General features: G+C 41.1%; 2 protein-coding genes across 4 annotated transcripts in view; one reads left to right on the plus strand and one right to left on the minus strand.

The window, feature by feature from the left end:
- The window catches only part of PDE11A (phosphodiesterase 11A), a 415,741-nt gene extending 408,759 nt beyond the window's left edge, over positions 1-6,982 (plus strand). The window contains exons 19-20 of one of the 2 annotated variants that reach the window (XM_029225506.1): positions 5,495-5,661; positions 5,740-6,002. In XM_029225506.1, coding sequence (XP_029081339.1) covers positions 5,495-5,653 — 159 coding nt within the window. In that variant the 3' untranslated portion in view covers positions 5,654-5,661; positions 5,740-6,002. Of the gene's footprint in view, positions 1-5,494 lie in introns of both variants that reach the window. The other variant, XM_029225505.1, reaches the window with a different exon arrangement.
- AGPS (alkylglycerone phosphate synthase) overlaps positions 1-14,391 on the minus strand; it is a 280,454-nt gene that overhangs the window by 58,728 nt on the left and 207,335 nt on the right. The window lies entirely within an intron of this gene.

Genomic DNA, 14,391 nt, shown 5'->3' on the forward strand with positions numbered 1-14,391 from the left:
ACATTCTCACCCAGGAAGTTAAATAATCATGTTAGAAAAGTGATCACATCTTCATTACAGGGATATTGCCTCAAACAAGATATCTGAGAGGGGCTCCAAGTTTATTTTCATATTTTATCAAAAAATTGATATTTAAAAAATATTTTAATTTCTTTCTTCTCTGCCATGCATTGTATCTCTTAGTTTCTGATTATTTCTTTTGGGTAAGGTGGGGATGCAGGACAGCAGAAAATATAATTCTTATTGCCAACACTCTGGAAATACATGAGTCAACAATAGGAAGTAAAAACCATCTTCCCTCTTTGTCTTTTAAAAAAATAAATAGCTCAGATAATTTCCTCAAAGTTTTTTAAAGGTATTAATGACATAGTTGGACATTTTCAGGGTTCAAGAAAATCTGGTTTTAATTTGGTGGTGTTCCTCTCTCCCCTCTGCAAGACTGTAGGTGCAGGGACTTTTTCTAAGAGCATGGCTTTCTCTGCTTATTCCCCTGTCCCACATCTGCCTCCATCTGTCCAGCAGTTGAGCTCCAAGAAGTGATTGTGGTCAACTAATAAGCACACATGGGGCCAGATGACAGCAGATGTGGATACTGATGGCAGTGGGAAAGCAAGAGTCACACTCCTAGCACCTTAGCGAACTGATAAAAACAAGCTCTCAGCAATAATGGTAATAAGACAGAATACTATATTCATTTCCCAAGGGGCTCATTCTCAGGTTGCTTTTACCGCAGGATCTTGTAGCAGGTCAGAACGTACTGACCCCACTCGTCCTGGCCTTACCCCATCCTCCTGCCACTGCTCTGTAGGTGGAGTAGAGGAGGGGTGCTGTTCCCAGAGATGACTGAGCTCAGAGCTAGAGATCCAAAGATACAGGCCTTGATTCCAGTCTCCCTTGGAGCTCATGGGCTAGTACCCAAGACAGAGTTGTTTAAAACCAATTATAGGGACTTCCACTGCTGGACCAGAGTAACAGGGGGAAAAGAAAACCACCAAAAAACAAAAACAAACAGAAAAATACATAAAACAACAGTTTTCAGACACTGGGCTACAGGCAACACAATACAGTGATTCCTGAGAAAGGGGAACAAATGAAATGGGCCCTCCAGGTGCCCCAGCTTACTCCCTGGGGAGGGTGTCCAGGCCACAGCACAGGGAGGGGAACCCAGGCAGAGCTCGATGGTCCCACTGAGATGCGGAGGCAGAGCCAGGAACCTGGGGAGGCCAAGGAGGTGAGAGTCCCCAGGGAAGAGCAGCAGAGAAGACAGGGCTCCAGAGATCTGCAGAGGCCCCTTGAGTCTTCGGTGCTCTTCACCCCAGGCATGTGAGGAAACCACTGATGCTGGAGAGCACCAGCAAAAAGGAGAAAGCAGAGTAATCCTCAGAGCTCACCCAGGCGGAGGAGTAGTCCGTGGTCCCACCACCCAGAATTTTAGAGAAAAACCCTGAAATAGATGAAGTTCTGGGTACAGTTCTCAGAAGATTACTGTCTTGGTAGTGGGGCCAGACTAGCCCTAGACTAAAGCTGCTCTGGACCCACCTAGCAAAGCTTAAAGGCATGCCTCAAAAGGATCGAATTATTATTTCCAAGTAACCATCAAAACTGCATTCTCCAATAAAACTGAGAAATGTTTAAAGAAATTTAAAAAAAGAAAAGAAAAGAAAATCAGGAACCCAACAACATAAAATTCATAATGTCTGATATCCAATCAAGAATTGCCAGGCATGCAAAGAAGCAAGAAATCTGAACCATAATGATGAGAAAAATCAACCAGTACAGACTAAGAAATGACACAGATCATAGAATTGATAAAGAAGGACATTAAGACATTTATTACATTTTATATGTTCAAGAGAGTAGAGGAAAGATTGGGCATGAAAAACAGAGTCATGGAAGATATAAAAAAAAGACACAAATCAAACTTCTAGAAATGAAAACTACAATTTTTAAGAGGAAAACTACACTAGATAGGATTCACAGCAGATTAAGCTCTGCAGAAGAAAAATTCAGTGGCATAGCAATAGAAAATTGGAATTTGATCCCTCTCCTCTCTATATACTCCAGATACTAATTTCTACACAGTGTGATTAGTCTCACTCAAGCATTATCATAATAATGTTGTTCCACAAGGTTCTGCTTTCACTCCCTCTCTGAAAGAATCACTGCAAATGATGAGGGAATCAACCTAATTATACATATATACATTATATATATATATAAATATATTCTATGTATTTATGCTTACATAGGCATAAAATGTTTATTGAAGGATACCCAAGAAACTGGTAACATCAGTTGCCTCTAGGGAAGGAAACTAAGTCTCTGGGGCAGGGATGAAAGGAGATTTTAACACTATGTTTTGTACCCTTTGTATTCATTGGACTAGTGAATGTGTTACTTATTTAAAAAATAAATAAAATATGGAATAAACTGTATGTGCTGGTCACAAGTGGACTCAACAGTGGAGTGTGAAAGGAATGAAGAAGCAAGTGGCCCCTCAGCCACCTGGATGACTAGGTGCCCAGGGCTGTGTCCCCACGTCAGGCAAGTATCCAGGGTCCTGTTTGTGATGGGCCAGGGTTGGGGAGCTGCAGTGAGCTTGGGAGTCTCAGTGATATCCATACACAGCCCAAGTTGGGTTTTGAGGTCAACAAATCAATCCTAACCTACACTTGGAGCAGCACATGAGTCATCAGCCTACTGCTCAGTAGATTCGAGTTTAAAGGGAGAGCACCCCCCCAAAAAAAAGGGAGAGGGCCCCAAGGATTAGAACCATCAGGTCGATTACAGGGATATAGTTTTCAGCTCAGTATAAAGAACAACATTCTAAAATCAGAACAAAGAGTAAACTGACACCCCCAGCCAGGGAGGTAGTGAGTTCACTGCCTCCGGACGTGTTTAAACACTGAATGGTCACACCATGGGGATGTCACGGAAGGGACTCAGCATCCTGTGGTGGATGGTGCCACACACATAACCTTCAGAGTCCCTCTGTGTGTACAGGGAGAGTGGGCAGATGGGTGATGTGTCCCCTTTCTCTTTTGCTAAGAGTAGAGTTAGTCAAACGAGACAGAGACCAGTAGCATTTGCACAGAACTCATCGGGTGTCACTCGCTGATTGTTTGTAGGAATACCCATATCTTTCTAAATACTGGTAGCAATTCTCTTGCTGATGGTACATTGCACGTAATCACCGTAAACCTTGGAATTTAGGTTTGTGGATAATCCCTTGCCTTCCTAATATTCTAATAGCTCCGTATTCTTCCAGCTAACTGCATTTATATAACAAATTTATAGTGTAAGAATAATTCTTCAAGATGAGATTCTTGCTACCTTTGCCTAGAACCAGCACCTGACTAGAGGAAAACGATATTCCAGTGTGGCAAGTCTGTGTTTAAGGAGAATATGAAATAAAGAGAAGGAATTCTGAGAAATAATGTACCCCCCCCCCAAATTTTTTTTATTCAACACAAAGAAAGGAAGACAGAGAACAAAGAGCTAGATAAAGGAAAGCAATCTGTTCGGGGCTAAGCCGAATAAACTTAAATAGTTTAAGGAATAAATTGGTGGAGTAATTCGAATCATGGGCAGGTGCTATGAACGTAATTTAGTAAACACTCGGGAACCTGCCAAGGAAGAGAAAAATGTGTTGCTTTTGAGATCATTTCCCAGCAGCTTCATAAAAGAAAACTGATTACAGGAATTTAATAAGTAAAACAGAGCCAGAACTATAGTAATCAAATGAGTTTTTAATTACATTTCATGCAGAAAAAAATTCCAATTTGTGCTCCTGGGATTAAAAAAAAAATAAGTTCTAGAGAAATGCTTTTGTGGCAGGAAAATAACATAAACACTAATTTCCATAGGAATTATAGTAGTCAGTTTAATTAAAAGGCTTGATCAGAGCGAAGAGGAGCCAGTGCCAAACTATACTAAAAACCATGGCATTCGTCCCCACCTCTTACACTATTGTCTAAATAAAATCACTGCATTAAGCAGAACACAGGCACCTGCATTTTTCTCATGGATGTAAAGGGGATTTTGATCACTGCCTGAGTTATTATGTTGCTGTGATTTATTATCATATGGCATAACAAATACATCTGGTTTCAAATTAGACGTTGTTGCTTGGTGTGATAAACATCGCTTATAAAAGCGAGAACATGCTGTGTTTAAGGGACACGAGTGTGAGGGGACACTGCCACGGTGGAGCGCTCGCCGCTCAACAGGATCCTTGCGTATTTCTGGGCTTTCAAACCCCCGCTTACCTTACATCTAGTTACACTTCACTTGTATCCCTGAAACTCCCCAGAGCGGAGGGTTATTTGAGGGGATACTTCAGGTCCTCCTAACAGGTGGTTTGCAGTCATGCTTAGGGGATTATCCTCAACAGAAAGAACTATTATTCTTCCTGTTGGAGGACTTCGCTCTGGAGTACCCGCTAACTACGGGTCCGGCTTGGAGAAGGCTTTTCAGGAGGTGTCCTGCAACCACGGTGGTTTAGTCACCGGTCACCTTTTGTTCCCCTTGTGATGAATGAGACACACCTGCAGGGTGTCCCCATGGGACTGGGAGTATAATCTCTGGCCACAGAACGCTGACCCAAGGCATTAAGCGGGACCATTTCCTTTCCAGGGGCTAAAGCCCCGCAGCCCCGTGATCCCTGTTTCATTCATTGCTTTGTTCCCCCAGAGGAGTGATCCACATTTTGTGAGGCTGAAAGTTTGTACCATTTGGGAGTTGGGGACCCTTTTTTAAAAATAACACAAAATTAAGTGCAAAAAAATATTTAGAAGGGTCTCCTAAAAGTGAGGACCCTGAATCCTGAGCTTCCTTAGCCTTGTGGTCAGTCGGCCTCCAGCCCCACCCTACATTTTCTCTCCCTTCTCTCTCCTGCACCCCTCCATCTGTCCCTCCCTTCCACACCCCTTTTTCTTTTCTCTCGTGTCTATTTCCATGCATATTCTCATGGTGATCTGTACATTTAGCACAGTCCCCAGATCCTGTGCTTTAAAAATGAGCTTCTCTCATCTCAGGATTTCACCTGGCCTTTCTCATTCACATGAGTCCACCCAGAGTCATCTCTGGTGGAGCAAATGGTAAGTTTATTTTTGTAAAAATTTCAGTTCCTGATCTATTGAGATCTGGAGCCCTCCCTAGCAGGCAAAGATACACATACTAGTAGACCGTGTGAGCTGCATATTTTGTTTCCTGTTTGATGTGAATTTAAAACAGGATCATAATCAACTTGGCTGGCACCCCCTGGAGGAGTGCACAGACATCTGTCTTATTTTTTTCATTTTCTATATAAGCTCTATTAATACAACACAGTGGTGCTAAGTGCATATTTACTTCTTATAAATAGCTCACGTTTACCAAAATAATCACTTTCATTTCTTACAGCCAGTTGCCATTCTCCTCACAGCAGAAACCTAGAAAATCATGGCAGTGACTCCGGTTCCTCTCTCCCCCACCTGCTTTTGTTATATTTTAGGCATTGGTGAAGGTCAATGTGAAACTGAAGCCGATGCTGGATTCAGTAGCTGCCAACAGAAGTAAGTGGGAAGAGTTGCACCAGAAAAGGCTGCTCATCTCTTCGGCTGCCTCTGCCCCCTCTGTCAATCTCATGGTGACAGGAGATGACAGAGACTAACCCTCCAGGTCAGCCGCAGCTGTGAAATGACTGCGTCCTCAAGAGCCAGCTTCGGTCCCACCACAGCATTCTTTTGTTCCTTTAAGCTCAAACAGACATAAAGTCTCAGGGTTGTGCTGGGAAGCATGCCTGGGCTTTCACCTTGCAGTGTGGTGCCAGCAGAAAGGACAGAGGAGGAGGTGGGGCAGGGAGCACATGCCCCAGGACGCTCACCTCTCCCTGATGAACACACATGGGCTGAGATGAAGGTTCTGGGCAGCGGGCCACTTGGGTCCAGGACCTGAGGACGGTTGGCCCTGCTCACTCTGAGCCGAGGGAATGTTGAACAGTGAAGGCGTCATTAGCGCTGCTTCATGTTGTGTATGGCTGTTCTGTTTGTTAAAAGCCAAACAACGCCTGCTTTTGCATCCTCTCCTGAGCTCCCCCTTCTGCGCCAGACTGTCCCAAGCATCCCAATTGGTATTCTGTAGAGATATCTTATTTTTAATCCTAAAGCTTCTTAATGATGGATCAGAGCCTTTAGAATCGCCTACCTAAAAGAGAAACTATATTATCCTTACAAAAACCAGCCATTCCCAGTTTTCCCCTAAAAAGGTCTATAGTAGGAAGACAGCAAATGTGTTTGTCTGATTGGCGTTCAGACAAGATTCATAACATTGTATTGGGATTGTGGTCCCCTTTTTCAGTTTTTTAATTCAACCTTCATTGTAGACCAAGTCTTCTCCCAGAAGGAATGGATTAATAGACTTAAAGTAAGGGTGGAAGGAAATGTATAGGTGGATTTAACGCAAATGACACATGAACATTCAGAACTATTTCCAACAGTGAGACATTTCATAGGATGCAGCAGAGCCACGGAGAATGATCACTGACTACCTGTAGCTCTCCTAGTGATGAGTTTCAGTATAAAATGTAAGGTTACTACCAGTGCCAACCTAAAGCCAAATGGAAAGGTCCCCAATTTTGGATTTTTCCTTAAGTGTAAGATATAATGCTTGAAAGGTTAAGAAACAACAGTCTAGGCAGAGAACAGATATTCTATAGAAAGCTAGGTTTATAGTAGATAAGAATAAGCTATATTAAATAGATGCAATGACTAGAAAGCTGAGAGACTGAGGACATGGTATGCCTTATCCAAAGAACGCTGGGCCAGAAGCTATACTTGTACCCTAGGTTTGGCACTATTCACTGGATGGCTTTAGACAAGTCACTTAACTTCTCCCAGCCTTTTTCCTCATTTGTCAAATGAGATTACACTAGGAAATTATTTTCAAACATGATTTAACCTTAGAACTCTTTGTTCAAATAAATCTTACAAAGAATCCCCAAGACATAAAACATCTAAAAGCCCAAGTCCTCAGTTTGAAGCTGGGTTGGGAGAGCCAGAGCCCCTACAAATCCTCATTTCTTTGATTACATACCTAGTAGCCCATAATTGGGCTCTGAGGAGTTTGAAAATCTCTGGACCAGATGAACCTTGAAGTCCATTCCAGCTCTAAAGTATCTAAAATTTACAAACCAGTTTTGTTCTTGTTGTTGCTCGTCAGTGTCAGTTATTAACTTTACTACTCAGAGGAACAGGGGCCAGGTTCCACCAAGGACATTTTTTTCCTGGCGCATAGTAGACATCTGGGAAATGTTTAAAGAATGGGTAGATTAAAGTACCAAAACAGAAGTAAGGGACGAGCAGGTACGCATGGGGTAAAAGGAAGATTCTATATGGGCAGAACTAGAGGAAAAGAAAATTATAAACCAGGCAAATGGGAGGAAGAGAAGGAGGAGAGGGAAAAAGAGGAGGAGGAGGGGAAGCAAAAGAGAACAGCTAACAAGGAAGAGATGGGGACCGAGGCAGGTGGTAAGAGAACTGATAAAGGGAAGGTGAACATCAATCCAAACAAAGAAAAATGGCATGTCTTCCCCAAAAAATGAGGGTACAGAATCCTATCATCAATTGCCTAGAAAAGAGAGAAACTTGAGCAGGGAGGGGGTTGACAAAAGAGAGAAGGAAGGAGTAGGAACCCTAAAAACTAATGTTCCCAGCTACCTTTTACAGCTGTCTCTGCGGGGAAGACTGGAGAAACTAGAGGAGAGAATGAGTGGAGGAAAACTTGCCTCCACGGAGCAGGTAAGAGGAGGTGGTTCAGATTTATGGATTTTATTAAGCCAGTTTTCTGAATCACTCTGCTATAAAGGAAAACAGCTTCTGCCGGGCTGTCTCCCTCCTTCAGGTGAGGAACAAAGTGGGGGGTGGAGGTAGGGACAGACTCTGGTCGTGTATCTGCAGCTCAGAAGCACTGCAGGTGTTCCTAGCTATTGTGTCACATCATATTTATATCACAAGTGGGAATGGAAAATCAGTCCATGTGAGGCAGAGATGAACCCACATCTGTCATCCTCCCCAACGATAAATAAATAAATAGCCCAGACGAATGCCATTGTATCTAGAGCAAAATTTGAAAGCATGTGCTTTATGATAAAACTAGACCCAGGGTCCAATGGAGACTGCAGGTAGCTACACGCACTGTGGCTACCCTGAACGTTGATGCTGCATATTGCTAAGGGGAATGTAATTTATACCACAAACTCTACGGCTTCCACTAAGGTTGAGTTTTCCTCTCATTTTCTTGCCGTTTTATTGGCTTCACTGCATGGTTGCCAATAGCAACACCCACTGGTAGCAAGAGCAGCTCAACACCATTGCAATCTGCCATACAGTGGAGCCCTGACGATGTCAACCATCAATCAAGCAGCTGTTTGTAATTGCCTCCATCTATTATTTCTCCTGTCTCGAGGTATCTTTCCTATTGGGGTCAAAATTCAGAAACTGCTGACTAATGCCCCAGTCTGTTCCTCCACAACCATGAAACAGTAGAAAAGAGGGTAGCAGCCTCCCTGGTGCCAACAACCCAGAAGGTTAGAGGTTGAACTCTTGGGCGTTTGAGGTATTTTTAATCCCTTTTCTAATGTATAACTTTCCACGAATTGGGGGTACCCATATAATCTGCTTTTCCAAAATAGAGAAATTTTCCCAATCCTTATTATTGTTTACTTCCTATTGGAGGAAGGCATTTGAAATGTGAGCCTTCTTATAAAACCTACAACTGACCAGATTATGTGCGCTTCCTCAGGTCTCTTGGCATTAATGGTTGAAATGACTTCATCCTACTTTCTCCATGAAGTGTATTTTTTTCAGGCAGGCTATTTATAATTTTATTAGTCAGTATGTGGAGAATACATGCACAACCTACAATGTAACTGGCAATCCCAGCCAGGAGGGATGGCTTGGCAAACTGTAAAGGGCACTACCCCAGTGCACAGTGGATGGGGCTCCCCCAAGCCTGGCCATTGGCCAGACCTGTTATTTTGGGACTCTCAGGTCTCGGGTTTTCCACTTATAAAAGCACTGACTTTTATTCAGTTTATTTCTGCACCAAAGGACCAAGCTGTATTTAACTTTAAAAACTTCTCAAAAAAGATAGGAGCAAAGAGGTCATCTCCTCACTAAAGATAAAATAAAAAGTTACATATATGGAGTCGATATAAAAACAACCTTATCACAGATATGTCTGAGCCTGCCTCTAGTGATCACGAAAGACATGGTCATCAGTACATGGTTATAGGTACAAAAATATACCCTTTTATTTCATAACTTTAGATTATCTCATTTCATAGATATCCCATAAGTGGTAGTCAGTTTAATTTACAATTTATAAAGTGAGTCAAAAGAAGTTAAAATTGCATGTGTGCTTTCTGTTTCTAAAATCTAAGCTGTCTACACATTTCCAGGTATTTGATATTTGCATACTCATTGGGTTGGGTTGGAAATAATCTTTAAAATTTTGTTAGTGAAATAACATTATCTAATATTAATGCTACAAGAATTCAGTTGCTTTTTCATGTATCAAAATTTATCATATTTGATCCACTTACCTGAAGTCGTTAAACAGAGTCTGCTCAATTTACTTTGTGGTAGAATTATTTTAAAATCCATTTTTCCTGCTGACTCTTAATGAATTGCACAAAGATAAAATACAATTTCATCCCCATTAATAGTGTGAAAAACTCCTCTCAAGCAGGACAGAAATCTAAATATATTAAGGGAAGATTTACATCTAAAGAAAAATGTTTTAGCTGGAAGTAAACACTCATAAAGGATTCATTAAAGCAAAAGTGCAAAACCTAATTTGGGACCCTAAAAACTCTGGCAATGCCAGTGAAGTTTCATTGTCTGCTTCAGAATAACAGTCTCTGAAACTGTTGTTCTGCCGCATGCTGTAAAGAACTCCCAAAACTCAAATGTCACAGGAAATTTAAAGGTTGAGTCTGACTACAAGAAGGCCAAAATTTCATAAGTTTCTTAAGTGAGCAATAATAGAATAAAACACGTAGATGGCAGAAATAAAGTGGTGTGTCTGGGGAATTTCATGTTGAGTACTTGGATTTAACAATGCCTGAGGTCCTGCTTACATCGCTTGTGTACCTTTTCCTCAACTAGTAATTTGGTGTTGTACATCTTTTCTAATTTAATTTTGAATGTTCTTTCATATTTAGTCCATCTCTCAACAGTGCTAAAGATAAGTTATTTATCTGTGTAGCATATCTCTACCAATGTCATTGAATATATACACTGGCACAGAAATATGTTTGTTTTATTAAGTAAATGAAGTATTTGCTATAAAAAAAATGTGTTATTTCAGGCCACCATTTTACCTTTGTGTTCATTTGCTGTGTGTGTATGTCTGTGTTTAGAATCTCGATTATTTTTTTCTTTAGATTTAGATTAAATCATATTTAGATGAATTTTAAAAAACACAAACAGCATTGTATGGGAACAGGAGTTTAGGTTTTGGCTAATCTCACTCCCTTGGTGAAAAATGCTTTTGCCATTTTATTTTGATGTACAATCATCTAAAAAGGATTCCCTACTGATTTGCTTCCTAATTATTATTGTTTTACACAAAAGAAGGGAAATATGTCTTCAACTGAGTTGTCTCACGTCACTCCATTTGTGTAGATTTCCCAAGCAGAGGTGTCATTTTAAGAATACTACATTATAGACTGTTTGCCCATTTCACAAGCATCTAATCCATGATTTTGAAACTGCTTTAAGAGACCTAAATATCTTTGTTTTTAATAAAATGCTTAAAGTTTAACTAAAGCTCTGGAATAATCTTTATTTCTCTTAGGAAGGACAATTTAAGGACTGAACGAGGCAAGCATGCATCCGAATACCTACGATTTAAATTTTGACTGTCAATTTAGCCCATTAACCTTGTCCTGATCTGTGATGCTTGCCTGTGTGAGAGGGATAGTAGGACAGCCCTGTCCACGGAGCATTTTAAAGATGACAAAAGGTTCTTTGAATTATTGAGGTTTTTCTGGAGGGATAAGAGTCTGCAGCCCAATGCAGACGGGTTCCTGTGTCTGTTACAGATTGCTTAAATTTGCGTGGGCAATTACACAGGGGCATCGCATCGATGCAGGGCCTCCAGCCACTGATGCCATACAATTACACAACGGCTTCGGTGCTTAAACTTTAAAACTCTTACACCATTGTGCCCGTTCTATTAGAACTGCAGCAAATGATCCAAAGCCAATTCAAATGACTGGAGAGGAGGTGCTCAGGGGGAGAGGGAAGAGGTGCAGTGTGGCCCCTACTGGCCAGCTTAAGCAATCACCAACCCCCCCGTGCTGAGGCGACCACAGGCTTCTTTGTGCTTTTCAGTCCATGCTTTTCAAGTGAGGCCAACAGTTAAAATTACCCAATTCACAGAAGGGCCGTGAGGATTAATGAGGGAAGTTAGGCAAAGCAGGATCTGGTCCTGGTACAGAAAGTCCTGCATAAACACAGGGGCTTAGAGTAGCTCTTTGTTTGGATGGTTGATTGATTGATTTCTTTAAATGTCAATATCCACAGTTGTGCCTTCTCTGGTAATTCCATTTATAAACCATGTTATTGTGCTCTTCCTAACAAGTTAATTTAGGTAATAACACCACAAGCCTCCAAATATAAGCTACTTGATTTTTTTTTAAAGGTATATCCAAGAAGGAAATCTAATTAAAATATTAATAAAGCTGGAACTGCCAGTGAAAGGAGAATTCATAATGAGGTTAAATGTCTTACCATCTGAGCATAAATGTTCCCAAATATTGATTTGGTATACAATTTTTCCAAAACTCTTAAAAGATTAAACAGATGATCCTAAAAGTCAATCAGTTACATTATCAATTTGACACTAATTTATTCTTTCTGCCTTCTTTATGGTGGAAGATTGGGGGGTGGGAAGGAAGAAGCAAGGGGACTGAACCACCAAACTGGCCATCCTGAAGAAAATGGCCTAGAATGAAAGGGAAGAGAAATAACAGCTGGAAAATGGTTTTGCAGAAGGTCTTTCTTTAACAAGGAAATTGTCTGACCACAGCTGTGGTTGAGATATTCATAAATTACCAATGTTTACCAACAGGAAGCAATTACATTTAGAGGATAAATAAGAAAACATAACTTCCAACTAGTTTTAAAAGAGAATGTCAAATAGATTACACATACAAATAGAATATGGAATTTGGTCATCTCACATTTTGACAGGCAGAAACATAAGCATGTTAAGAACTTTTAGCTCCCATACATTTTGCCCGAATGGAATTCTTCTACATGGTAAACATGCCTCCCTTTATGCAGCAAAATCCACCCTGAGCCCAACACTGCTTTCCTAAAGTCTAATTCCTTTCAATAAGGCACTAAATCTTTTTATTGCAACCACAAAATTCTTTCTTATTGCTAGAAATGGTACAATACACTAACTTTTTTGATACATGCTCCAGCTTTCCAAGATTCTGTTGGAAACAAAATGATCCTTTATGACATTTTATAATATTCCACCCCATTTACTGCTTTCCAGAATTTCTATCATTAATTAAAGGGCCTTCTTTCACCATCCCCCTCCCAAAAAAACCCTAATCTATTCCCCAACTGCCTGTCATAGACTAAATAAAAGTCAGTCTATCACAGCAGCAGGGATGGTCATGCCAATTTCACAGCGTGATTTGTGCACTCATTTTATTTTGCAAATGACACTGCCCTCCATCTGTCTAAGCCGAATGTCCTGCTTTTTCCAAGCCAGGCCTCAGGAGCAGCAGCACATGAAATAAGGAGGAAGGCACAGAACGTCTCCCTCCTGCCCGCTTCAGCAGCCACACTCACAGACAGGTACCAGCACAAAGAGGGGAACCTCAACTGATGCCTGTAGGGATTGGAGAAATTTGGGGGACAGCAGAGATTCCTTCTATTTTGCTTACATTCCCAAGAAGCCATTTGAAGGTGAATGCTTTCATGGTGCGAATACAACTCTGAAAATCAGACTGATAGACTAAAGATATAAAAGGCAATTTCCCATTTCCATGTTCTGTCATGTTACCTTGATTTACAATAGCACCTCACCCAAAGTATCAGGTCATACATAAGGATTTTAAAATAAATACTGAGCCTGAGTTTCCAAGAGACAAGTGTAGTCAGGCAGCCATAAAGGTGAAGATCCTCCCCCAGCCACCTACCCACTCCCCAATTACTGAGAGGCACTAGCAAGCATCCCTCAACCCACATACCTCCCTGAGTTGAAGGCCCTAAAAGAGTGCACCCAGAGATCAGGTTGAAAGAAGCCCCGGAATAGAGTTATGGTGGACCCCATCAGCTGCTTTCTCTGGGGATCTTAGGTGGGCCAGAATGCCACTCAACCCGTCTGAAATGGGTACAGTTTGTCCCTTTCTCAGTATTCATGAAGTGTAAGGTTCCTTGCCTGGTCCCACCCAGAAGGGCAGACCTCTGTCAATTTCTCAGCAGGGAAGACTGAATGAGTATATAAAGTCAGTTGCTTTATGATACAAGCAATCACATGCCTGCAGAAGTCCCCTACCAGCTATACTGGGTGACTAGGAACTATACCACCCCCACTAGTTATTTCCTAACACCTGCTCACAGCTGCAAATCAGATCTGGAAGTTCAAATTTCTACTGCCCACACCAAGTTGGTTCGTTGTTTTAATGGAGGAAAAAAAGACACTAATGTTCCAGAATACAATGTGGCAGCAAACACTGGGCCTTTACAAACTCATCTATAGGAAATAAATGGGATAAGTTACAAGCAGTCACTATTTCCTACTGAAACTATCTGCTGGATATCATGGCACTGCTGCTACCTAGCTGTGTGGTCTTGAGCAAATCATTTAAAACTTTCTAGTGCACAGATTTCATATCTGTAATATACAGATCACACGGTGGTCATTAAGATTAGAAATAATGTGTAAATTGTCTTAGGGCCATACATATGGTTGGTGTTGGCTCTGGAATTTATATATAGAAAAGATGTTATGGGCAGCAAAAGGACTTGAATTGAAGCCTTTAAGTATATAGCAAAGACATAATTTTATTCGTACGCCGTTTATCTTAGATACTAGATAGTCCAAGGCAGATCATGGACGACCAATGGAGATGCAGGGAGATCAAGGAACACTGGTTTCTTATTTGTAGTGAAAGTTGGAGGGCCAGGCCAATAGATATGGCCAAGATTAAACGCTAACATGTGTTCAGTAATAACTGTTTGGGGTGAGGGGGGAACACCTGGATCTAAAATTAAACGTCTCCCAATACCAGATAATATTCACAAAACCATTTACCATCATTAATTTGTGGAAACGATAAAAATAAGAACTATTATTACCCTCTGCATTTATGTCTTAGACAGT

This window comes from Monodon monoceros, unplaced genomic scaffold, assembly GCF_005190385.1.
Source record: "Monodon monoceros isolate NGI ecotype Baffin Bay Population unplaced genomic scaffold, NGI_Narwhal_1 Super_Scaffold_16, whole genome shotgun sequence".
NCBI classification, from domain to species: domain Eukaryota; kingdom Metazoa; phylum Chordata; class Mammalia; order Artiodactyla; family Monodontidae; genus Monodon; species Monodon monoceros.